The 27,442-nt window shown below is 39.8% G+C and overlaps 1 protein-coding gene across 5 annotated transcripts in view; it reads left to right on the forward strand.

The window, feature by feature from the left end:
* CTNND2 (catenin delta 2) overlaps positions 1-27,442 on the forward strand; it is an 840,835-nt gene that overhangs the window by 490,721 nt on the left and 322,672 nt on the right. For all 5 annotated transcript variants that reach the window (XM_081054244.1, XM_081054243.1, XM_081054241.1 and 2 more), the window contains one exon: positions 9,181-9,436. In XM_081054244.1, coding sequence (XP_080910370.1) covers positions 9,181-9,436 — 256 coding nt within the window. The remainder of the gene's footprint in view (positions 1-9,180; positions 9,437-27,442) is intronic.

A 27,442-nucleotide genomic window follows, 5' to 3' on the forward strand; every position in this document is an offset into this window, starting at 1 on the left:
AGGAGTTGGCCCACAGGGCTTTGCACCTTCAGACTGTTGTAACTTCTAGTTAGCAGGAAGTAGAGCATAGCAATTTTGTTAAATGGCATTATGATACTAAATTACACGTTTGGAAGTCCAGGCCAGCTAACTTGCTTTTATAGTTGGTTATTGATATTTGCATTTCAATATTCACTGCATCATAGGGAAAGAGGCACAAAATACTCTTTATTTTATTTTTGACATCGTAAATGCCATCCAGTGCTAATAATATATATTTGTATTTGGCTTAGATGAAAAAGAATACCCATTTATTCTTCTGTCAGAATTTCTCACATTTAGCACCTTACTTAGATCCCTGCCTGTCTGTGGTTGGGCTATTTTAACACTTAGTTTGTTGCATATTATTAACTAAGGTAATTTTATTTCCACGCATCCCTTATAAAAGACAAAGATAACAACCTCAGGAGCGTTCAATATCTAATTTGACTAAAACCTGACAACAACAGGGATTCTGTTGGTTCTGTTCTGTATTCATATGCTCTTAGAATTATCTTGTTAATCAACTTCTGGCAGGTTAATGAAAAATGAGCTACAATAAGAAAAAAAAAATATCCTTCACCTATGTCAAATTGAGACAGAAGGCAGTCACACTTTTCAAAAAAAAACATAACTTTTCTCTAAGCCAGGGGTCGGCTCATGGTGGCTCATGGGCCAAATCTAGCTAGCCACCTGTTTCAGTAGCACTAGTGAGCTAAGAATGATTATTACATTTTAAAATGATTTATGATCAAAAGATGGATACTATTTTGTGATATGTCAAAATTATAGGCACACAAATTTCAGTGTCCGTAAATAAAGTTACAGAATAAAGTTGGAATACAGCCGGACCCACTCATCTATGGCTACTTTCCCACTACAGTGGCCGAGTTGAATACTTCTGACAGATACTAGATGGTCGGTACAGCTGAGAATATCCACTTTCTCACCCTTTAGAGAAAGTTGGTGGACCCCTGCTCTAAGCCATCAGTGGAGAACCATGCTGAATGGGTGAAGCAGTGTTTTTCTTTGTTGCCTCCTAGGAGGGAAGGCTGCAGTGTCCTCCAAAGAGACACTTAAAAGTGTCCTTTCGAAAGGGAAAACCTGTTTCCCTTGGCTTTTCTCAGTAACAAAAATCTCTGCCATGGCAGAGATCTGCTAAGGGTGTGACACCCAGATGTCCTAGACCCCATCACAGCGTGCACCTTGGAACTTGAGGCACTTTTGAGGAAATTTGCTGAATTATGCAACATTATGGATATTTCCAGAAGTTCATGGATGGCCTTTTTGGGACAGGTGGGGAGAAGCCACCTCTATCCAGCCCCTAAGCATAAAGCCACAGGCTCTCTTCCCTGCACCACCTACCCAAGTTACTCCCTATTTCTACACTTAATTCATTTCATTTGAAATCCTTACACTTTCCCAGCTAACCCTGCAATTCCAGGAACTTTCTCAATCAGAACCCACATATCTGAGAAAATACCTTAATGTGGATATGTCTTGTACTTATAAATTATATACATATTATACATTAGTAAAATATATATAGTAAAAAGTCAAGATTAATAGTTGATATAAAGAAACATTGTAAGATGGCTTTCCCATATCCAAGGGGACATTTTCACCCCAGCTGTATTGCACACCCCACACTGGAGACCACTGGCACAGACCTTGAACAGGCTTCCAGGGTCAGAGTAAATACCCTGCCTCCTTAGCAAAAGAGGACATGTTCTCATGAGGCCCGTTAGACTGGAAGTAGTCAGAGACCACTGGCTTTGGGCTCAGGTAGGTGGCTGAGTGGCTTGAGCGACCAGTCTTATCTGTGCCCTGTTAAGTAACAGTTCACTGGCTGGAGTTCCTTCAGTTTCATCCCTAAAGCATTGCCAGGTAAGACTTCAGAGAGAATGAGGCAGGCAGGGGAATTGAAGGCCAGTCATCCCTCTTCAAGGACGCAGCAGTTGGGAATGAAGACAAGCGGACTTGCCTAACCAATTAGGGAATTACTACATGGTGCCATCGTATCAAGCAAGCGAAACAGGATGACAAAAAGTGTGTAGCACATTGCAACTTGGAGGGACTGTTCTAAATGCTTCGAATATGCTATGAATCCGGGAACCACCCTGTGACATGGGTACTGTTATGATGCTCACTTTACAGGCCAGAATCCTGAGGCACAGAGATGTTGAGTCATTTGCCTAAGGTCAAACAGGTCGTATGGAGCCAAACTCCACGCCTTCACACTCAGGCAGTCTCGCCCTGGAACCTGGGCTCTTAACAGTCATCTCGGTCGTGTGACTCGGTTTTTGTAAACCTGTAAAAACAAAATGCATGCACATTTGTTTTCATCTGTAGCACTCCATGGTTTCCTGTATCCTGTTAACCAACTACTATCTGTTGAAGACACTCCGAGTGCTAGATGCACTGGCAGGTCCAGAGAAGCTTCAATCTGTTCTTGTCCACGAGCGTGATCAGTTTCGTATCACAGAAAGTCATAAACATGCAAAGGAACTGGTAGTGAAAGACAGTATCTTAGAGCTAAATGAATATTTCTGACAAAATTGAAGACAACCTAACTCTGACACTTCAGGCTCAGGCCCCTCAGCTACTGCAAGACAAGAAATGCAGAGCTCTTCCCAACCCAGGCCCAATAAAACGGAGTGGACTCTGAAGACGGCCCTCTCCCGTCCCTGGGCCCAGAAGTGTTCTTACCATGTTTGCCCGAAAATAAGACCTAGCCAGAGCAAAAATTAATATATGTCCCAGTCTTATTTTAATACAATACAATATAATACTACAATACAATACCGGTATAATATAATATAATACCAAGTCTTATATTAATTTTTGCTTCAAAAGACGCATTACAGCTGATGCCGGCTAGGTCTTATTTTCGGGGAGACATGGTAGTAGAGAGGCAGAGAGAAAGTTGAGCAGCTGCCCACGTGCAGGCTGGAGACAGTAGCCAGCCCGCATCGTAGCCCCAGAGATCTGGCAGCCTGAGAGAAGGTAAAATTCACCTGATTCAGGTAAAAACCAGAGTCAGCACTGGTCCCTGGTCAACAGGGCTCCCCAGAGAGCAGCCTTTTACCAGACATGACAGCCACTCCTTTCTTGTGGGGCCCGTAAGTGGGGAAAGGGAGACAGAACAGACTGGATGCCCTTAATACCTTCTTCCCAGGAAGAGAGACAGAATTGTGTGAAGAGCCCCAGAAAAAGCAGGCCGGTGAATCGGACGGTGACTTGAGTGTCCCCACGTGCTTTTATAGGATGATCAGCCTAACCTCTGAGGCTGTATCTTGCACAGTGAAAATGTAAAGAGGCACTTTTAACTAGGGTGTCTGTTTGAATAAAATGTACCTTTCATCTGGGTTTAGACTTGTCAAAACCAGAGATTATGCTATGAAATGAATACAGCCAGACAAGGAATGCGTGAGCCTCGTGAATTTGCTTATGGTAAAGTCTATTAGACAGAAACTGAATAACACAGATTTTTATTTCAAACTCAAAACACATCAATGACTATCAACTTAGGAGGCATTTGATTAACACGAACACTTGACTCTGACAACCCCCCAAACACATCTTTTTAAACTAGGGAAAATGGCCAACATCTGCTACGATGACAGACACGTGAATTTCCTTTTGGATAAATGTGATTCTAAATGAGTGGAGAAAACAAGCTTTCTGTGATGAAAGTGTCAGCTTGTAATAAAGAGTGAATTATCGTAGATATGTTGCAAGGAGAAAACATGCTAAATATCTTTATGAGGTTGACAAGGACTGCAACATAAAAAGAAAATCTGGTGAAAATATTGCATGTGTGAAGAAAGTATTTAAAAAAAAAAACCTTAATCCTCTGCAGTAATAGCCAGCGCTTGGTAATGTCATAGGAGGATTCCAAAGAAGCTTCATATTCATAAAATTTTATTACGATTCTTCAATAATATGTAAATAACATTTTCAATTAAAATCATTATTTGATCCCACCAAAATGTGGAATATTAGCATTCTATTACTAATGAAATGCTGTTACTTCAAACTGTAAAATGATTGCTTCCCATTGGAGAGTCTCCATAAATTCTTAGTTAAAATTTTTACCCTTTTTATCAAAAAAGTCAGGGACATGTTATTACCCAATTGGAAATTTTTAATGACTCCAATGATTAATATCATCTTCAAACCAAGAAGAGTTTCCAGATGGCTACCAACATCAACTCACCTAAAATGGTGTAAATAACAAGCCTAATTACAAACAAAGAAGGACAGTGTTTGCAAGTAGAACAGTTCCATGGTCAAAGTCAGAAACATGAACGTCACCTCCAATCATGATGACCTGATTACTACTAAAAATTCTGCATTAAATGCCTCTCTCCACAAAGATAATATATAATGATAAAAGATTATGTTAGATTTACCCTTGAATGTTTTTCCATTGAGTTTAGCATGGATCAACCTTGCAGAGGGCAGAAAATTGGAAGACCTTTACAATTCAGTCCTAAATGATAGCACTGTTGGAAATACAGGAGTTGGGCGCTAAATGTTCCCCATTTCTAAAGTTAATAGAGTTGGACTCTCTGAAAGAATGTGGAGGCCATGCCCTTGGACCCATTGTCACCTAAGCCATCTTTGTTTTCTGAGCTTGCAAAGGGAATTCATATTATTTACTTAGCTTATGGCATGCTTCATTTATATTTTTGTAACATGTGTAAAAATGTTTTCTTATTTCATGTTTCTGTATATACAAATACACCTAAAAGCAAAGATAAATAATAGAAAACAACTTTTTTCTTCCTTTTGTTGAACCCTACTGTATATCCTCCCTAAGTTTCTTCATGTGCCAGATTCTTGTATTTTTTTCTGTTCTCCTTTTTTTCCGTAGTCAATAAATGATGCATGTAATGATCTATCACCATCAAAGTACCTATAGAATATTTTATTAAAAAGGATCCCCATTCCCCTCTTTCAAATATAACGCATAGCACATGTGTTTTTCCCGCTTTACACGCACTTTATTTGTGTAGCTCTACAGAAAACAGATAATTTCATGAACAGCATAGATGTGGGGTGAAGTATCAAGTCCACTGCTGAAGAGGCTACTTCTAAAATGTCGCCAAAGAGACCCGCATTATGATTCATTGAGTTCTGAGAGCTTATAGAGGGGAGAAGGAGCTGTTTGCAGAGCCGATGAACAGAGGAGTGTTTACAGAGCTGAAGAAGCACCTTCCACTTCAGATGTTTGCCACAAGCAGGTTCAACTGAGTAAAGTAATCCTACAAGGCATCACTTTGTGATATGGCCAACTGAGCTCTAAAACTCAACTAAGAGAAAATGTATAACAGGACAGGAATTCAGGAAAATACTATATTAAAAGGAAGAAATCTTAGTAGCGTGCCCAGCATCCACTTATTCATACAACTGGAAGGCCATGGTTTGCATAAGCCCCACCAGACTCTTCACAGGCAGGGCGAAAACGGAGAATATAATCTTTACGTGTTGAAGTCATTTTACATCTTGCTTAAAAATACAGTGCATTACGTTTGTTACATTACTCCTGGTTAGTTTGAGGTCTGTTAGAGTCTCACATTTTCTTCTATTCGAGCATATAACTTATTCTTTAATGTAGTATATTTTTTCCCCATTTGGATTGGTATTGTACATTATTTCATTGCATTGATCAGTCTTTAATTTATTTCAATTTGGAAGTATTCAATTTGAATACTGAATTCAATTTGAATTCTGATTATATATTTTGAAATGCTCATCAGGTACCTATTTATTGTGACCTAAAAAACATTTAACCTATAGAGTCAGGAATGATACTTCTGAAGGGCCATTTGACAACTGCCACTCATGTGATTTTGATTTTTTAATATGATCTTTTTAAAAGTTGTTTATTCATCTTAGATTTCATAGCCCACCCTTGTTTTTTTAATATACTGATATGACTGATTACACTAAGACTCAATATACTTTAAAATAATATTAAGATAAATATATGTATTCCCGTTCTTTGATGTTCATAGAAATGAAGTTATTTTTCTGTGTAAAGTTTTTGTGTAGTTTTTCTGCATATCTTAATATATTCAGTTTAATGAGGAATGGTATAAATTAGTTAACACACCAATTTGTAATAATATTTGTCAATATAATAGTCAGATCATTAATTCCTATTATGAACCCATTTCTTCTCTATAACTTTAGTAGACATTTCCCTCACTTTTAGACTCTCATCATTTTTCTGAGTTGTTTTTTTTTCACCATGTTATGTAATTCAGTAATAGGGATCTTTGAAGTTTTAAACCCAATCCAGTTTACAGGCGGTTGTTATAAGCATAAACTCTGGAAACAGAGAGCAAGGGTCTGAATTCCTTCTCTGCTAGATGATGTGCAAACTTGAGGACATTATATAATCTCTCTGTGCCTCAGTTTCCCATCTATAAGAGAATAAGGAGAGTTATTCTCTTATAAGCAAGAATATAGGAGTTTGCTCTCTTATTAGGTTGTCGGAGGAACCATGAGTTCATACAGGAATATGAAGCCTGATACCCAGGGGGAAAGGCCTTTCACCCCATTGTGATATGCACCGTCCCCTTTTCTAATATCAGCTGAGTTCAGCCTTCTTAATGGTAATAATTATAATAGCTCATTTGCATAACATTTTCTAAATATTAGGTATTTAATATTTTCCCTTCGCTTAAAGCTAACAACAGTCCCAAGAGGCCATGTTGTTCACTTTGTAGTCAGGATACTAGAGCTTCGAGAGCTCAGTAAACTTGTCCAACACCAAGAATTGACCAAAAGTGAGCCCGGTTTTTTAACATCAGAAGCCACACTCTGCGTATATGCCATGATATTTCCCCCTAAAAGGCCAAAGTAAAATGCAAATATGAGCCTCATAATATTCATAAACTTTCCCCTTTTCTTCCTCCTCATGTTCTGAGGTGTTGCCTTTCTCTTTCTGCTTAACCACATTTCACACCTTAGTTTTACATTTTGACACAATCTGCCTTACTATAGTCTTCGTAATTTTTTTTCTGTTACTTACTGGGAGTGTTTTTCTTAGATTCCTCTCATTATATTCTCTTTTAATTTATGGTCCTTTGCGAGTTTTGTTGGGGTGGCTAGTCAGGTTGCTCTCCATATCTATATATATATTTTTTAACAAATATGTTTCTTTAGATTTCAATACTATTTCCTCATCTGTGCCATTTTGCCTCGCTTCCTGCTAATCATTGTATTTATTGTATAAGTGAGTAATTTGGCATAGAAAAGGATTTTCTGATATTAGTAACCATTTTCAGTAAGCTTAAAGCTAGATATTTAATTTCCTGGATGAAAAAATGCATTTATGAAAAAAATGTCAGGTGTACTTAGTTTTTCCCTTTTGCCCTCGATTTGCTGGCTAGCTCATCACAACTCTTCTAGAAAATGAAATTTTGTTTACCTCTGTGCATTTCTTTTTCCAAGAGAAAGGCTATGCCTGGCCTAAATTTGAAACCCCTGCCACCATAATATAAAACACATTGTTCATATATGTTTAAAGCATGAATTTTAAATAAACATGTTTATAATGTTTTCAAGAAAGTATAAATCCTCCAGAAATTGCATAAAGACATAAGAGAGTTTTTCTGGTTGTGAATTTAATGTTTATTGGTCTAATTTGATCATTTGGAAACTTAATCCATTAGAACAAGCCTCATCATTTCCAAAGACGGCTCCTCTGGGAATGTACACACTTTAGAAAGCTTTTCTGAAATATTTTTCTAGTTTTCATCATGTCATGGTGCCTGTTTTCCTAAATTGGGTTATTATAAAAATTAAGTATTAAAAGTTCATTGGAAATGAAAAGCACTAAATGCTTAATTTAAAACCAGTTCTCAGTATTAGAATATATTCCTCTAGTTTCACTTTGCAGTGGCTTTTTTTGGTTTTTGTTTTTTTTGTTGTTTTTTGTCATTTCGACATAATTTCCTTAACTTTTTGTAATAATTGTTTTCTCATTGTGACAATTTCTTTCGTGTTTGGTTAGGCATATGTCCCTTAATATAAGAGAGGATAAAAGAAGCTCTATCATCATGTACCAAGAAGCACTCAGGAAGTCAAAGTTGTGGGGGCTGATTTCTAACTGGAACCTAAGACCATATAGAGCTCCCATAGTCTAAATGGGCATCTAGACACTAGACCCTGGCTGTATTTTGGATGTATTCTGATGTGCAATGCCAGGAAGCAAATAACCCGTCTAAAATTGATCATGGCGGATAATTGTTGCAGCAATTAATAACTGGTCACATTATATTAGCATGAAAGATGCTATTTTCATCATATAGGTCAGCTACACCTTAGGCGTCAACTATTATTGAGATCCAGGAATATCTCAAATATAATGACATGAGCTAACTAAAAAAATAAAAAAGAAAATAAACTTAGGCCAGGAAACAAAAGACTGAAGTTCAGTTTGGAAATAATCCCGCTAACTTTAGTAACTGGTGTAAAATACTCTGGAACAGCCAAGTCAGCCCCTTAGTTTGTCTACTCCAGTTGAGCTGCTCTTCCCTTTCTCCTGCACACCTACCCTTCACCAGATTCATTTGTTACTATGACAGCTTTATCAAAAGAGGCACATGAAAACTTCAGGGAGTAGGTCCACAGGGACTGCAGCGGTACTGCACCCCCATACATGTAGTCCCTCTCACTTATTATTTTTATGCGGGAAATTAACTATGTTACTCAATTTGTTTGAACAAAGTAATAAACTTCATGTAACATCACGTGAATATACATTTCCTGAAGTTTCTCAGCGTGAACAGTTACCTTTCCGTGATTCCCTGTAAAATACCCCCTGTATAGCTTCTGGGTTTTAGTTTCACACAGTTTACATTTCAGGATAACAAACTTTCTCTTGGATGTTGGTAAATCATAAATCAGGTGCATTTTACTCCCTGGCCTAAAAGTTTATTTCTGAAATTGCATGCTAATTATCATTGTACTAGATAACATGGGCTGTATTTGTTCAGGTATGGCCGGTAATTTTTTTATTCTTTCAAACCCGTTTTGTTTTATTTTTTTGTATGTGTGTAATTTGTCCCCCCCCCCCAGACCTGGTTAACCATTTCAGTGAGTAGGTCCTCAATTTTTTGCTTTGTCCCTCCTTTTCTGTCCTAGCCCCATCTTCCCCTGGTGTCGACTCCGTCCCCTTGCAGCGAGCAGGCAGCCAGCATGGCCCCCAGAACACCGCCGCGGCCCCCTTCCAGAGAGCCAGCTTCGCCGCAGGCCCTTCCTCCAACTACGCGGACCCCTACCGCCAGCTGCAGTACTGTCCCTCGGTTGAGTCCCCGTACAGCAAGTCCGGCCCTACCCTCCCGCCCGAAGGCACCCTGGCCAGATCCCCGTCCATTGACAGCATTCAGAAAGACCCCAGGTAGGTACAAACCTTTTCCTACGTATGTCTGAAGAGGTTTTCTAAGCAGGCATTGGTAGGACGTTATTTTTTTCCTGCATCGCTTTTTTGCATTCGGGTCATGGGCTGCGTATGAAAGGATTGACTTTGGTTGGGTTTCATCCCCTTGTGTCTGATTTGGAGTATGAGTGTTTGTCATGGATCCCTACTGTCTTATGTGGTTCAACAGCAAATAATATAGATGATCTTTTGATCGGAACATCAGTAGGTGCTTGACGTTTCAGCTATTTGATAAGATCTAGAACAGCTCTTTTTAATGCAGAGAATACTGAGGATTGGGGATGATCCCATCTGACTTCCAGTGTTGTGGACTAGGCATTTTCATGTCTCCATAGAAGCAGGCGTGGTCACCATGTATGTTTCTGTTTACCAGAGTGAAACATGGCACACCTGACAGGTTGTACTAAACATTGACATTCAGAAAATCCATGTTCCCTTCATGTTTCTGTGTCTGAAAATAAACATGTGGCTCGAATTATTTGAGCAAGGATAAAAACTTGAATATAATGCAGTGAAGCAATTGTTAGTATTGAGATGTGCTTCTTTTGGGCTTTCTTTTTTGAACAATGACAACGGATTTGGTGACGCTCTACTTCTGATGTTGGAATTGAATTCCTGTAGAGTGAGATGATGTTTTATTCATAGCTATGTGGTTTATGCTGATAGAGTCCCATATAGAGAGATATATGTGCATCTGTGAATACCATAGATATGTCAGATTTCTTTGTAGCAGGGCATGTGACTTGACTCTGGTGCTTGAAATTCGTCTCCAGGAATTTGCTCTGATAGAGCACACAAGTACTGCATTGAGGGGTTTGCACAGATTGTTCTGAAAGAAGAAATCACTTCTACAAACATAAAGCCAGATTGGGACCATTTTATGGTATTCGTTGAGATTCCTTTAGCACAATTCAACCCCCCTTGGAGGGGCCATGTTAAATACTCTTATCGGGTAGAACCGCTGTTGTAAATGTGAATTGTAATAAATGCTCACTATTAGCTACTAGAAATGAGAAGTATGCTTACATTCGCGTTGTTCAGTGTCCTGCTTATCCAGGTTTTCCATCTCAACAGCCATTTCTGTAGTCTAGGTCCTAAACCCACCCCAAATCCTTAAGTGTTCTTCATATGTATAGATATGTAGAATGTTCTTCAGATAACACCTCAACACTCTCTATCTGTCGGTAATTTTTCTTGACATGCTACTGAAAACTTACAGAAATAGAATAACAGTAAACTCTTAAGAAATCCTAAAAAGAAAAATATATAATTGAATCGGCATTGCTTTATTTAACATTGCATATTTAAACTGAGGATAAGTGTTTTATCTCCAATGGAAAGGTTTTAAATTTTCATATTAGGGGAATTTGGCTTAATAAGAAACCAAATTTATGTTTCTCTAACTGTAGATAAGCTTCTTTATTTTCTACTGTGTATTAAATGCATTTTATTTCACTAAGTGGCATATCCTTTCCATTTTATATTACTGTCACGTTTATAGCCTTTTTTTCTTCTTCTAGTATATAGTCACAGCTCTTAGCTTTTCAAGTTATGGATTATGTCACTTATATTTATTGAGAGCACACTATAAACCAAAAAAGAGAAACACCAATATGAAATGCTAGAATGAATCAGAGAATGCTGGCCACTAATCTTTTGTATGTGTAAAATTTATATACAGATTAGAATTATATGAATTACAGATTTACTGTGTTATTTTGAAAAATGCTAGGCATGGGCCTTAAATATGTGTTAATTCTGAGGAAAGAAATTGTACCACCATTCTAAGCTCAGCTACACAAGCAAAACAAACAGAACCAGATCTAGGGCCAGAAGTGGACAGCTGTGCCTTCATTTTAAAGGGAATAATAGCCTGGCATCATGCAAAATGGATGGAGGATAAAATACAATAAAGCTCTGCATATAGAATTTTCTTTATAAAATAAAGGACTATGTGAAAGTGCTCAGATTTATTTGAGAGACATCCCAAATCTAACATTCAAGTCCAAATTCTACTAATTCTTTTATATCAAGATTTTTGCATCTTCCTTCCAATAATCTTCCTTCCAAAGAATTTTGATTCTTCCCTAGTGACTATTACTAGAACTAATATGTTTAACTTCCAGGCTTCAGAAATGTTTACTTTGGTGTTATGACTTACAATGTCAACTTTTTCAGTCTTTAGACTTCTTTCAGCTTTCATACGTATGTTTTTAGAAGAACTGTCTTAAAATTTTAATTATCATTAAATACCAGACCATGTAAGCCTCTTTACTATTACAGACATCTTCATAGCGCATTTCTCAAAGCACTTTTACTGACATATTTCATGTACTCGTAATTCTCCTTTGTGGGAGGAAGCTGATATCCCCATATGCTGTGCCTTAAATAAATGGACAATTGGAGTGTTAAATGACTTATTGAAGATCACACTGCCAACAGGTGGGTACACAGGCTAACATCCACACTTTTTAGGACACTGCAGGACATACTGGTGTGAACGTTTTTGTTTCCTTAAAAAAAACAATAAGGAAAAGGAAAGAATATACTCACATCTCTTACAATTTTTCGGGCGCCTGTGTGTAGGAGCTGGGAAGCATGAAGGAAATAGTGCACTTCACTAGGCCTAGTCTCTGCGATAATTGCTTATGAATGTGTGGGCTTTGTTTTATTTTTCATTTCTTTTCTAATAGCTGTCTTATCCCTCTTGTTGCAGACCAGCATCTTTTCTTTATTAAAGAGTATTAGTTATTATTCAATGAGAAGTTTTCAAGCAAACTGTGCATTTTAAAGTAAGAATTTGAAATCAAATAACCTCAATTCAGTTATTAGACTTGAAACTGAAGACTTCCTGTTAGCTCCTAATTCCTCTAAGCCATGGAAAACGAAAAGGATTGGTTTTGAAGGGTTGGATATTTCTCGCTTGCTTGGTTCAGTAGTATAGATTGTTGGAAAACTTGGGTCTTTTCCCTTTTAACTGCCCTCGTTGTGTACTCCAACAAAGAATGCACAGAAACCTTTTATACAAGAGACAGTAAAAGTCTAATTTCCTTGTTTAAGTCAGCCATCACTTTGAAAATGTTTATATATGTATATATATACATTTTATTTTACAACCACATTTGCTGAGTTTTTATTTGTTAATGGCATGTTATCTTCCATAAAATATGAATCTCTTAAGAAGTGTTGTGACTAATATATTTTGATGCTATCCCAAATACTGAGTTTTACAAACGCTTGTTTTTAAATATATAGGTCAAATATAGGTCTTAAAATTAAATTATTAAATTATATGAAAGACATTCTACTGAAATTGGGAGTGATAAGTCATAGCATCCTTACTTTGAAAATGTCATTAGTGAGATAACTAGAGAAAAATAAGGCAAGATGGATATACCTGAATATGCTAAAGGTTCTATAAATGTTCTTGTCTACAAAAGAAGAAAAGTTTAGGATACTTACTGGCATAACTTCATGTGTAGGTGGTAGCAGGAATAGCCTCTTTTAATCATGTTTGATTGATCCCTTTTCAAGATATTGTAATCCTTGATGGACACACTCGCAAAACAATTTTTCAAACATACTTAATGAATCTAAATTACTATAAGCATAATTTACATTAAAACTATATATATATATATATATATATATATATATTTGTTGTTCAACATCACAGAGAAATAAATACAATGGCACATCTTTACGGTGAATTTGGACCCAAATTAGCAACAGCATTTGCAGTTGGCTGTCAAATTTGTACAGCATGTTTTGTTCCAACCGCGATATTTGACCAATAATATAAAAATATGCACTTGTAAGGAATTACCTAGTGCATTTCTACTATATTTTATCTGCTCCTTTTAAGATACCACTAAAAAAATTATTACTAGATAGTGTATTAAATATTAATAAAGAATACTGCTTGTAAATATCTTATCATCAGGTAAACCTAGGGTAAGAATGTTTTCCAAATGCTCTTGTTTCATTGTTTGCCTACCCAATTAAAAAAATCACTCCTGTAGCATATAGAGAATGGAATGCTCAATGAAACATACTATAAAAATACTTTTTAAGAGGTAAAGATTTGAAAATTTTTTTTGAAATCTTCATTAAAGTTTAAAGCACTATTATTATGTAACTTAAGTACCATGACTGAAGTGATTGCAATGGAACCGTTATATACTAGTCTCCGTAGTCCAGTTCTCTTGGGTGGTGAATATCAGGGGACTTTGCTTTTCACTTCAAATGCCCAATAATTGTTTATTTAACTGGGGAAATGTCAGAGGGGAAAAATAAAGCATGCACAATTTAAAGACCTTCAGAGAGTATGAAGAGCGCTTGGAAGCCATTTATTCAGTTAGGTTAAAAGCCAGTCAGACAATTGGCCATTCATTCTCTGCTTGAATGCCTGTAGCAACGGGCCACTCACCATCTCTGGAAGAATTTTACTAATTCTTTGAATAACGCAAGCCTTGAAAACTAATTTATACTGATACGAAATCTGCATCTCTTGTGAATTCATTCCCTGATGTTTTTCCTGACCTCTGAGATCACGTGAGAAACACCCATACCTTCTTCAAAGGACAACCTTTAAACACGGTTGTTCCATGCACCGCGTACCACTGCCCGAGCCTCCTGCTCCCGTGCCAGCCGCCGTCCCTCCAGGACTTGTCATTTCCAGGGCTGTCCTCTGGGAGTCCTCCCATGGCCAGTCTCTTTCCTAGTTCTGCTTACACGTCACCAGAAGTGCAGGAAGAGAACCAGTGTTCCCTTTGGGCAACCACGGCTTATAGTTTGTTTTCTTGATAGTTAAGATGAGAATAATGTTTATAACAATGATAACAATGATGATGAAAATCAATTAAGTAATACGTTCCATGCTTGGCATTAAACTTTTTCTATTCATTATTTAAGTGAATCCTCCCTCAATCTTTATGACGTGATTTTTTTATGGTACCCGTTTTACATACGGGGAAACTGAGGCGTGGAGAGCTAGAAATTGAACCCAGGTCAGCCTGACTTCTAATCCCATGTTTCTAACAACTATGAATATTGATACTAGTGTTAACTGTGCAATTAAATAAAACATCAAGTCTTTTCACATGTTATTTCTGCAAGGCTATGAATCAGTTATCCTTATCTTAATTTTTTTTTTTTAACTTTGCATTGACTTCTTGTCAGGTGAGTCCATTATTTGATACTACAGAAATCTTTTCTGGGTCCCAATTTTGCCATCCAGTATGATTTCTCTAACCTATTTGTCCATGTCACTTGGAAATTTGAAAGGCATATATACTCCTGTATATGTCTTCAATGAGGTTTTTATCAAGACATAACCAGAGCTGGCCCTGTTACCTCTCATTCCTCTGCACGCTTCCGCCCAGGTCTGTCTGCGCCACCTGTATGTTCTAGGTGACTTTTCTGTTATTCTAGGGTGGGCTTTGTAGGTGTGATGACAGCATGAAAACATCTGCATTCTTTAAGCTTCAGAGTTAGGTGAGAGAGAAAGGTCTATCCACAGATGACTGTGATGCATTGGGTAAATAAGACAGATGTGATGAAAGAAATACTGAGGGGGAATTGAATGGTTGGCACAAACTTTGAGGAATTGGTGGTATTTACACATGAAAGAAAATGAGAGAGAGAAAGCCTTCTAAGCAGAGAAAACAGTTAAAAAAGAAAAGAGGGCTGACCATGGAGGGGGCAGGGCCTGTTTGAAACACTCAGGCCTGGCTCTGCTAGGATGTATGCTACACGGAGGGCACTTTCTCTCAATGTCCCTGTCTACCCATCCAATCTGAATAAAATGTTAGCTTGCACCTCCATATGTAGACATTGTTACTTGTAAATTATAAACATAGTATATTAATTTCCAAAGGTTTTCATAACAAATTACCACAAACTGGGTGGCTTAAGTCAACAAAAATTCTCAGTTCTGTAAGTCCAAAGTCCACGTGTTGGTGTAGGGCCATAGCCCTTCTGAAGGTTCTAGGTGAGAATTCTTCCCCTCCTCTTCGGCTCCTGGTCGCCTCACTAGTTCCTTAGATTGTGGCTGCATGACTCCAATCTGTGCCTCCATCTTCACGTGGCCTTTTCTCTTTGTCTCTTGGAAGGGAACCAGTCATTGTAGTAGGATCCATTCTAATCCAGTATGACCTCGTCTTAATTCCATCTGCAAAGACCTATTTCCAAATAAGGTCACGTTCTGAGCTTCTGGGTAGAGATGAATTCTGGGGAGACACTATTTAACGAACTACACATGCTTTGATGTACTAAGCTACAATTTACACTATAAAACAATCTATACTGAAAATAGAACTGAAAACAGGGTCTAGTAAAGGTAAGGCAACATAATTAAAAGTTTTTATTTCAGTTTACATTTTTAATCATACAAACCTTTCTTTAGAAAAAGCGATTCATTTGACTATGTTAGACCTGAGCATGTTATCACTAAGAAGGCTGGTGTTCATCACTCGAGGTCTAGATAGATGGGTGAGCATGGCCATTTCCTGGCTTTGGACGTGCTTGAATTATTTGTACTCTCTTGTTCCCATCATGAGGGTTAGTTTCAAGCTATATAATATAATCCGAAAGTTCCCAAGGATCAACATGCGTCAACAACAATAAGGATTCCAAGGTGAGGTGCCCAAATAAGCAAAGGTGTCACTTCCCTGTGTCAACCCTGCCATGTTGGAGCTTCTGGTAAAAGACACACCATCATCTGAAATGTGGGCCCAGTGAGAGGACTAGTGCCAATCCGTAGAGCAAATGAGACAGTCCTTCGTTTTGTCTGGGTAAATAAATGAGTGGAAATTCAATTGTCCTCCTCTCTCACCCCAAGGATGACCCTGTGCAGCCCTGTGGTGCACACTCTCACTGCAGCGGAAATGGAGGCCTGGGCTGTGAAGGGCGTCCAGTCCAAGCAGAAATGGATTCTTAGCATTACCGGGAAATGACGTTGAACCTTGATTCTTCGTCTTCGTGAAGGAATGAATTCAGTCAAGAGACAGAACTTTGTGCAGCAATAAGACAGCAAGAATTTTATTAGTAAAAGAAAGTACACTCTGAAACGTGGAGAAGGCTGACCAAAGGAAGGGAAGCAGCTCTGCCTTACATTGTGTGAGGGCTTTTATTTCTATGGGTAGAATTGCCGCCCCTTCTCCCTTCTCCTGTCTCTCTTTCTCCCCCTGAGGTGCCTGATCCTCTGGCATTTCGCAATGCGTTTCTTTGATTTAGGGGCATGAGTAAACACACGTCTTTGATGAAGGAGAGTATGTAAACACATCCCTTAGAGATATGTGTGAGCCTGAAGTCCTGCTGGGCAGCTGCCAGGGTGTTGACCCAATAGGAGCTGCAGTAAGGGGTTTTCTAACTAGGGTGAAATCTCTCCTTCCCCTGCTCATTTCTGTCTACCTACCCACTCTGTCATTAGCAAATTGTGATTCTGGTCCTGATGCCCATCAGCTCTGCTCTCAGGGTCTGTGACAATAAAGTATGTGAAGACCCTGAAGTGTTTGGGGTACTTTGTCACATAGGGAAGGGCCCTTTGTTAACCGAGGTTCATACCCTGCAGCCCGCTGCCACCACTCCTGCCATCAGGAGCCCCTGCCCACGAGGCTGGGCTCAGAATGGCAGTTGGAAGTCAAAGACATGGAAGAAATTTGTGAAGGCAGAAGGCCACGAGCTGTCTGGTTGGAAAGACAAACAGAGGCTCCGGAGCAGACCCCCTGGGAATGCCCTGCTGGGAGGGAGGTAGGTGGTGGGAGCGGATCCAGCCAGGCCAGAAGGAGCAGGGAGGAAGGGTAATTGAGGGCTCAGGCCTCAAGGCCAAGAAACAATTGGAAGATGGAAGGGATTTCACTGCAAAATAATTTTTTGGCTGGTTTACAAAAGCCTCCTTTTCAGGATTTCTTTACCAGTTGAAAGGGAAATCATGTTTACACACAATACTTGCCTGTCCTGATATTGATTTTCCCATTGCCTAGGATGGCCGCTTTGCCTCCTATCTTCTCGGTCACTTGTAGGAGTAAACACTTGCGTTTCCAAAATAGTGACTCATTCTACTACTACCTCCCCCCAACCCTCTTATACTAAAGCAGGTTCTGGCCCATCATGACATGCACAGTTCAGAGTGATGGAACATAGGCAGTCATGACTGATGACTAGCTGTACCCGGAGTACTAATTAGTTAGTGAATTGTTACCAGATCCTCCCTCAGATACAATGGTGGAAATCTTTGGCATATAGACATTCCTTTTGAAAACCAAGCCCTTCTTTCCCCTCAGTCCACATGCTTCCAGAAAAACACACTTCCCCCCAAGTGTGGAAGGTGAGCATGTACCTCACACCTGGCCCAAGAGCTGACCACCCACTAGGGTGCCCTCCCCCTAGCCAGGCCACTAGATGTGCAGAGGCATCTGAAACCCAACGCCCACCTCTCAAAAGTGGTACGTTATTTGGGGCAAAAGGCCAAATCCAGGCTAGCAAGAGCCAACATATAAGAGCAGAAGCTATCGCACACCCTGTCCTTCTTAGTAGAGCCCCCTTCCTACACACGCAGTTGTCCCCTGCCCCCTACCCATCCTCTCTGGAGGGGGCCATGGTGGGCTTAGGTTTGGTCTCCATTCTGAAGCCAGGAACATTTGTCCTTAGTCACTTAACTTGTGCCTCTAATGATTTGCCAGTGAATCCGTCATATATCCTTATACAATCTTTAACCCTTCCACCTAAAGCCAACTACACTCTCTCTCCCAGGAACAGAGATATTATCTTTCCCCCAATTCAAAGACAACTTCGACATCCCAGGCAATAATTAAATTATCATGGAGTCTTTACCAGATAGTCCATTGGAGAGGCTGAATCTGGTGCCACCACCCATCCTCAGAATGCCTAGAAGTCAGAACTCTATGAAACGTCACTCATCTTAGTCTTAATCTTAAGGTCGCCAATAATGATGAGTACAACGATAAGACAGAAAAACAAAAGTAATTGGTGGTTTAAAGGAATAATGTATTGAATTACATTATTTATAAGTAAAACAAACTTATTTTAGAGGAGTATTATTATTGTGCTGTAAGTGTGTTACTTTAGCTGGTCATTCATACTACTCCCTGCTTCATGGTTAATCTCTATATTAGTGCTGAAACCAGGTTTATGGGTGTGGTGTGTGTCCATTGGATTTAGACACCCTTATACGGAACAGAGTGAGATCTTGCAGCTGAAGTCATTCCTTGCACCAGTCATCTAAGATAAGAAGCTACAAAGGAAGAGGAGGGAGTAAATCTCTCTCTTAATCTTCATTGTGAAGTAAACACTCAAAGCACTAAAAGAGTGTGAATATTAAAAATGGTGCCCCCTTGGAAACAAGCTGAGAACCACAAACAAGGGCGCTTCTTTCCCTGGGATCTCATGGAGAATTAGAGAGGCCTGCAGACTCAGACGGGAAGCTCTAAAATTCAATTGCTCCATTTTAGTGCACTGTTTCTGTTTCATGTCTGTGTGTTCCTCCCTGACTTCCCATCCGAAACCTAAAGATTGTGAAAATGGACAACTTTTCACGATGTGAAAATGGAGCGGCATCCCTGCTCCCCAAGGTTGTTCCTGTCCATGAACACCCTCACCAGTAACAGGGACACTGAGAAGATTCAGGAGGACAGAATTGGCTCACTCGGTCAGTCAGTTCTCAAGGACTGTCTTCTTTGAGGGGGACTCGCGACAACCCTCGATTTGATTTTATCAGGAAAAGTGGCATAGATTATTAATACATAGATTATATGACTGTATATGCATAATGTGTGTATGTATACTTAGATTACATGTGTACATGTATATATACTTAGATTATGTATTTGTATGCTCTTACTCGGTGGAAAGTTTACTAACTTAATTGTCCAACCTCGTATACATACATAATCTATTTATTTATTAGCTCTGCACACAGTTATCTAGAGATAAAACCTACAAAATTTGCATAAGCGCACTGTTACTAATTTGACAAAAGACACACAATACCAAGGTATTGATTTTTCCTCTTGCCTATTTATCTGTCAGTCTGCTTTTTCAACCTCTGGCTTTATTTATTCTGTTTTACCACTTAAAAAAAAAAAGTCATTCTAAACATTTCCATCCTTTAAATTTATGTTGATAGAATGTTAGAGACTAAAAATATGAATGCACACAATTAAAGAAATGCAAGATTTGTTTCCCTTACAGAAATATGGATACGTCACAGTAGCTGTGAGAACACTGAAAAGCTCATTTGCGTTGTTTGTTTATGGATTTATTAATAACATGCTGCCACATAGCTAGGCTCAGCCTTTTGAAATCACGTGGTGCTTTCAGTGCTCTGTGCTTCTCGGAGAACTTGACCAGTTCTTGATCACAACTTCCTCTCCTTCTTCAGCTTATGCTGCTGTAACTATAGAAAGCCTATTTAATTTTTAGCTTGTGTCACTTAACTCATCCTCTGAGCCTCCCTGGTTTATTCGACCACACGCAAAACTCTGAAATCCCCTTTGGTCATTTCTTGTACACATCAGTTCTAATATTTTTTCTTGGTGTCATAAGTCACTTTTCTTCACCATCTAACTTTGAACATTTAATGGAGGACAAAACTGGAGCATTCAAAACGTATGTTGTCTTCCATGGCAGGTGGTAGCTGACTGTCAGTTTGTAACTAATGGAAATTAATTTCCATTGCTTCTTGGGACATTTTGCAGCTAATAATGCTCATTAATTTGGAGGGACTGACATCTATGGACCAAAAATTAGCATCTTATAGTAAGAAAAAATACATTTTGAACTGAAATTCCCATCGCTCATGATACATTACAGCTTGAGAAGTCTAATAATATAAATTCCTTCACCTACTGAAGGTCGTGTTCAACTACCTCAACTGCATTGTTGAAACAAGTGTCTTTTAGAGTCCAGATGATCCTATTAAGAAGAATAGAAGGTGTTCGATCTGTAACTGACTGTGAACAATCAAGTGAGATAACTCACTACCTTCAAAAAATCAAGAACAGAATTATCATATGACCCAGCAATCTCTCTTCTGGGTATCTACCAAAAAAGTTTGAAAACGTTTGTCCGTAAAGACGTATGTACCCTGATGTTCATTGCAGCATTATTCACGGTGGCCAAGACATGGAAACAACCAAAGATGATTGGATAAACAATCAATAGATGATTGGATAAAGAAGTTGTGGTATATGTACACAATGGAATATTACTCGACCATAAGAAAAGATGAAATAGTACCATTAGTGACAACGTGGATGGATCTTGAGATTATCATGCTGAGCAAAATAAGTCAGACAGAAAAAGTCGAGAACCATATGACTTCTTTCATATGTGGGATATAAAACTGAAAGCAACAAACGAACAACATAAACAAACAAGCACAAAGTCATAGACAGACAACAGTATAGAGGTTACCAGAGTGTAAGCGGGAGATGGGTGGTAGAAGAGGGAAAAGGGGGTTAAATATATGGTGATATAAGGAGATTTGACTTTGGGTGGTGAACACACAATGCAATATACAGATGACGTATTACAGAATTGTACACTAAAAACCTATATAATTTTACTAACCATTGTCACCCCAGTAAATGTAATAAATATTTTTTTAAAAGAGTAGGAGAATGAGGATGAGGAAGAATAGGAAGAGAAGGAGGAAAAGAAAGAGAAGACAGTGAATGGCAAATTCAGTGGGAAAAGTTCCTGCAATGCAGACTGTTTTATGTACTTAAATACATCTCATCGAGTGAGATGAAACATGTTTCCTCACTTAAAATTTTATGGTAGAACATGCCCCATGGGCCACCAGTTTTGGTGGCCTCTTTAGAGATGAAGCCATCCAACCAAGAAGACTCTGATTGTGTATGCTAACTGGACACCTTGCAGAGAAGCCCTCCCTGAAGGTGAGGGCCTCAGCTGCTCTAGACTGAAGGGTACTGCAGGGCCAGGCAAGGCTGGTTGCCGTTGGCTTAGAAGCTTAGACAGTGGCTGCCTCCATTTGTAGAATTCAAACACTAGTTCCATTTCCGAAGACATGGGGGTGCCAGCACAGAGTGGCCAGCCTTTTCCTTTGTAAATGATCTTCTCAAACCACATGTCTGGGAAAGGCAGACATGAAATAACTGTGGAATATAGGACAGCCTTTTCAGTTGCTTCAAAGGGGCCTCGTGAACAAAGCAAAGCTGGTTTCAGACAAATGTTTGGAAACCACTGGCTTAGAACCCACAGTGTGGCAGAAATCACTTCTCTGAACAAGTGAGGAGTAATGTACAGTTAGCTGAAGGTACTCACATGTGTCCAGTGAATGTGAAAAGGAAATCCTGGCTTTTTGTCCCGTTTGCTTTGTCTGTGTATACAGTTTGAATGTCTTTGCTGAATGAATTGATGACGAGAAGTATATTTCTTCTGGATGTTTCCATATTTCAAAGCAATAGCAACATGCTACACTCCTAATCATTTCTGAAAAATCTGCATATTACTAGCATGCTCTGTGGAACTAGTGGTAATAAGGTTTGCAGGAGTCAGTGTCCACTCATCCCCATCTCCTGGTGGTCACACCTTTGCGTTGTCCCCTCCCACACTGAGTCAGGGCTGCCTGTGTGACAAGTACAGTACCAGTTGGGAAGCCGGTTCAGTATCCTAAGGCACTCGTGCAGCCCTGGGAGGGGCCTGCAGCGTGAGGGGCCAGTGTGCCCACCATAGCAGTGAGTCACTTTCAGGGAAATCCTCCAGTGCCAGTCACGCCTTTGGGTCTTCTAGCTTTGATCCCAGACAGTGTGGAATGGAAACAAATCTCCCCTGCTATTCTCTGTCTTGAATTCCTGTGCAAAGAAACCATGAGATAATAAATGGTGACGGCAGTCTTTGGCTACTGAGTTGTGGGATGATTTGTTACACCTAATCTGACTGGTCATCTCACCAAAGTTATCGCCTTTCCTTTCAGTATCTCCTGTGGAACTCCATTTTTTCTTATTTAAAAGAAAAAACTCAAAAAGGGAAAACAACCCAAACATCCATTGACAGACGAATGGATAAACAAACCGTGGTCTATACACACACAATGGAATGTGACTCACTTTCAAAGAGGAAGATAATTCTGACACAGGCTACAACATGGATGAACCTTGAAAACCTCATGCTAAGCCAATCACAAAAGGACAAATACTGTATGATTCCAATTACATGAGGTACTCAGAGTAGTCAAAAACTTAGAGACAGAAATTATAATACTGGTTACCAGGGGCTAGGAGGAGTGGGGAATGGGGAGTTAGTGTTTAATGGATCCAGAGTTTCCAGTTGGAAACACGAAAAATTCTGGACAGAGATGGCGCTGATGGTTGCACAGAAATGCTAATGTACTAATGCCACAGAACTATGCACTTCAAAAATGGTGAAAATTGTAAATTTTATGGATACTTTGCCTCAATAAAGTAAAGTCAAAGAGGGAAGAGGGGAGGGGAGGGGAGGGGAGGGGAGGGGAGGGGAGAGGAGAGGAGAGGAGAGGAGAGGAGAGGAGAGGAGAGGAGAGGAGAGGAGAGGAGAGGAGAGGAGAGGAGAGGAGGGACAGGAGGGGAGAGGTGGGGAGAGAAAAGGAAAAGAGCCAGCCCAAGGCTGTGCAGGCACTAACTGCTCTTACAGTCGGAAGCCAGGACCAAATGGAAGAGCAGCCAATGCGGGCCACCTGAACAAGTAGTTAAAGGAAGTGGCTCCAGGAGTCCTGAACATGACTCCTGGAAAACAATATCTTCGCTACTGTCTAGGTAGTTCCAGAGCCCATTTTTGAGCAGATGAACAACGTCATCTTCCATTTATTACTGGCCACTATATTACCTACGCAAGTTCTGTAACCTCTTGCCCTTACATTTCCTTATGATTAAGTAATAATCCTATATTACCTAATATATTAGCTATCTGTTAGATTTAGTTGAGATAATGAATGGGAAGTAGCTTTTTAAAGTTGATGGCACAATATTATTCTGTAGAATAAAAATGGTTATTAATATTATTTTAGAAATGATGCCTTATGGTGATCAGTTTTAAATATATTCATTCTTTCATCCAGCAAATATTTATTGAGTCCCAACAGCCACCAGGCACTGTTCTGGCCCTAGAAACTTTTGGATTGGAGAATTGAGGTAGGAATATTAACTAGGAATAAATAGAAAATAATCTCATTTAAAATCGTATGAACTTAAAAATAAATCAAATTTGAACTGAAACTGTCTGCTACAGTTTTATTAAATATTGCCCTTAGTAACTGATTATACCAGCTACCACATAATTACATTTTAAAAACCTCAGATGCTCCTGCTGTGCTTTTTGCTTTTAGAGCCAAAGTTCTGTCCTGTGACTTCTATGTGGTAATTCCCCCATCACGCTGAAGATGAAGGCAGCAACTCATCCCTGCAAAGCCCTATATCAGAAAGCCTTCAGCCAACACAGAGCCAGCAGACAGGAAACAAACACACCCCATTCTCCCGGGAGCCAACAGAATTCCTGTTCCTATCTGCTCTTGACCAAGAAGTCTGCTATATTTCAAGGCAGGCTGTTTTATATTAGAAAAGAGCTCCTTCAGATAAGTGGCAATTAACATCTATACTGCAGGAAAAGTGCTTCTGGCAGTAACAAAGAAAATATAAAACATGGGCTCTTTTCGAGACACTAAAATGTTTCCACAGGGCACCTTCCAAGATGCATGCAGTGTTTTGTTCTGAAGATTACCAAAACATTAACAGATTGAAATTTAGCGTAAATCAGCCTGAAAGTAATAGGCAATATTGCTAATATTGGGAAAATGGTCATTAGGAACAAAAATACTGACGTGTCTGCTAAGCAGTGTGTGCACTGGCATTTACACACACACACACACACACACACACACACACACACACAGGACCTGCTCTGTTTAAGTCACCTGAAGCCTTGATGACCATAAATTTTGATTTGTATCCATTAGGAAAAAAGGCGTTTCTGTGATCACACTGTGGCTTTAAACAAAGTGAAGGTAAAGCACACGTGGATAGGACCCTCGCGTGCATGTGCATGGAAGGTGCGGACCTCTGAAACCCTTACCATCTCCCTAGGCGCTTGTATGCAACATGCCACATTAGCTCATTCCCTGCGATGAGCACTTACAAATTGCAAGAAATAAAAATGCGCGCTGGGCATCTCAGTCAATAGGAGCTCCTTGTAAGTTTCCAGAGGGGTATGAAACGGACAGGAAGCTGCTGCAGCTGCCTCAGCCAGGCCGGTCTCATTGAAAACCAGGTCACAGTCCTGGGGACAAAAGCGGCTTTGGGGCCATGGCAGGAACTCCAAGCATGGTGCTGGCAAGTGAGCGTCTGTGGGGTGGGGTATCTGGGCCCCTGCCCCCTGCTTCCCCTGACTCTCCTCTCACCTTCTTCTCTCTCAGCTCTGCCTGCCAGAGCTGACCTCCCCCCCCCCCCCCGCTCTGCCTTGCTCTCTCTCTATGTCCCTCCCATTGTGGGGCTCTCCACGGTGCCTTGAATTCAGATGTGCTCAAGAGGGCTGCTGAATTGTGTCACCCACCCGCAAATTCGTGTGTTTCAAGCCCAATCCCGAGTACCCTAGAATGTAACCGTATTTGGAGAGAAGGTCTTTAAAGAAGTGATTAGGTCGAAATGAGACTGTCAGGGTGAAGCTCTACTCGAATGTCACCTGCATCCTTATACGAGAAAAGGCCATGTGAGGGCACAAGGAGAAGGTGGCCAGCTGCAAGACAAGGGGAGAGGTCTCGGGAGAAAGCTAACATGCTGGAGCCTTAATCTTGGACTTCCAGCCTCCAGAACTGTGAAAACACAAATTTCCAGCCTGTGGTATTTTGTTACGGCAGTTCTAGCAGATTGACTAATACAAGGGGCTATGTTTGAAGCCGGGAGTGTGTGTTCAGGACAAAACATGCTGGACAGAGCTCACGCAACGACAGGCTGTCCCATCAGCCACCCCTCTAGGCAGAGTTGCCCCTGCATCAGTGGGAACCCCAGTGGTATTCAGCTATGGCGGGATTCTGCAGTAATCTATGCACTTGTGTCCTCAAAGGAGGCCTTTGAGGTGTGTCAGCCGCTCTCAGCGGGCCCGAAAGGAGGCAGGGTAGCCGGCCAGTCATGTCACCCATCTAACTGTGCCTTTTCTGAAGATGAATTCTGTGTAGTGTTTAAAATACAACATGCAAGTCGGCATATATACATCACTGTCTGTAAATTTGAAAAGCTTTGTGACACGAGAAGGCAGGTTCTTTGGAAAAGACAATAATGCTGGGAAAACAGCAGGCAGCAGGAAAGAGAAAGACCAGATATGAGAGGGACTGACCCCATAAGAGAAGCCACGGGCAGGAGTCTGCAGGAGCCCAGCAGGGCTGTGAGGACGGGACATGGTGGACGTCACTCATCCACAGGGTCGCCGGGAGTCAGAGCTCACTCAGTGGCACTTAACAGCAATAAGTTACAGAAAATGAGATCACAAAAATAAAGGAAGAGTAGTTTTTACTAGTTTCACACACAAATCATTAAACGTATGAATAAATCAGCCTAATATAATACATCACGAGTGCTTTGATAAATTGGATATACCCATGTATAAAAATGGAATGATTTTTACAAGACAAGGAATCACTATCTTTCCCATCTCATTCCTTCGGTTTTTAAAAACCACTGGAATAATGTTCTTAGTCCACCACATTTTGAATTATACATCGAAATATATCTTTTACTTAAAGAAATGACGAGCACTAGAAAGACCAGAACTTAAACTTTCTAGCTCCTTCTCTAGAGCCTTGCTATCCAAAGTGTGGCATGGGACCTGAGTGCTGGATAGAAATGCACTTACTGCATGAGAATCTGTGTTTTAACAAGACATTGAGATGATTTCTATGCCCATTTCAGTTTTAGTCACCGACCTGGAGGCAGACACTTCTGCTGAATACCACATCTAGTTTATTGCAGAAGTTAGAAATCAACCCCTGATGTTAAGCTGTTAATCATCTTTGACCTTGGCAGTTGTGCTTTTTACTGTATTGTGATATTGACAACACAATAAGGCACTAGGATCATTTGACTTCTGCAGTCTTAGAGTTTTATCAAAAGCCTGAATTTATGAACCCAAGTGTTCAATATAATTGATGATGGGCTCAACAAAATTTAAGCTCATTTTTCAAAATGTTGCAGTATAGGTTTTTGAAGACATAATTTACTTTTTTAAAAAAATTCCTCCCAGTATCTATTCTCTTTATTTTTGCAATAATTATAATGGGTCTCTATTACTTTATAACTTTCTTTTATTCACGTCGTAGGACAGGGCGCTCTTTTTGTGTCAAAATACATAGACTGACTTTATTCATTTAACCATTGCATCCATACTATAGATGTAACACGAGTTACTTAATCATTCCTTCATGGATTGTTTTCAAGCGCTCTTTTCGGAAAACGCTTCTCTTTGATTATCTATCATCCAGGTATTTTACTTTAGGAGACGGTGCTAAAAACCATCAAACCTTAAAAAGCCGTCAAAATTTTCAACTTATCTTTCAAAGATTTGCAGCAGTTCCGTCCCCTTTTCAAATCCTCCTAATGTCTCTTTTTCTCCCATTGAGCCTTTCTCCACTAGCTGAGTTCATCGGAACTAATCGCGCTAGAATCGCTTAGACTTGCTCAGAGTCTTATTCATTCCCCTCTCTTTGCCCTTCAGACCAGTTTAACACCCAGTCACATTCAGTCTTTCCTGATTAACTTCAGCCCACTGCATCCCCCTCTAGCCTGAGACCATTCCACATGGACCTAGCACTTTGAGCTATTATCTGATTTGGTATTGACTGTTCTGGTGCCTTGTGCGTGTTGTGTACAGGTTAGGTGTGTGCTCCTGAGGACCTCACTAGCGTGGAGACTGAGACAAGACTGTTCTCTGCTGCCAAAGCACATCCCAAGGAGTGCCTTA

Source organism: Rhinolophus hipposideros (genome assembly GCF_964194185.1).
Source record: "Rhinolophus hipposideros genome assembly, chromosome: 7".
In the NCBI taxonomy this organism is placed as follows: domain Eukaryota; kingdom Metazoa; phylum Chordata; class Mammalia; order Chiroptera; family Rhinolophidae; genus Rhinolophus; species Rhinolophus hipposideros.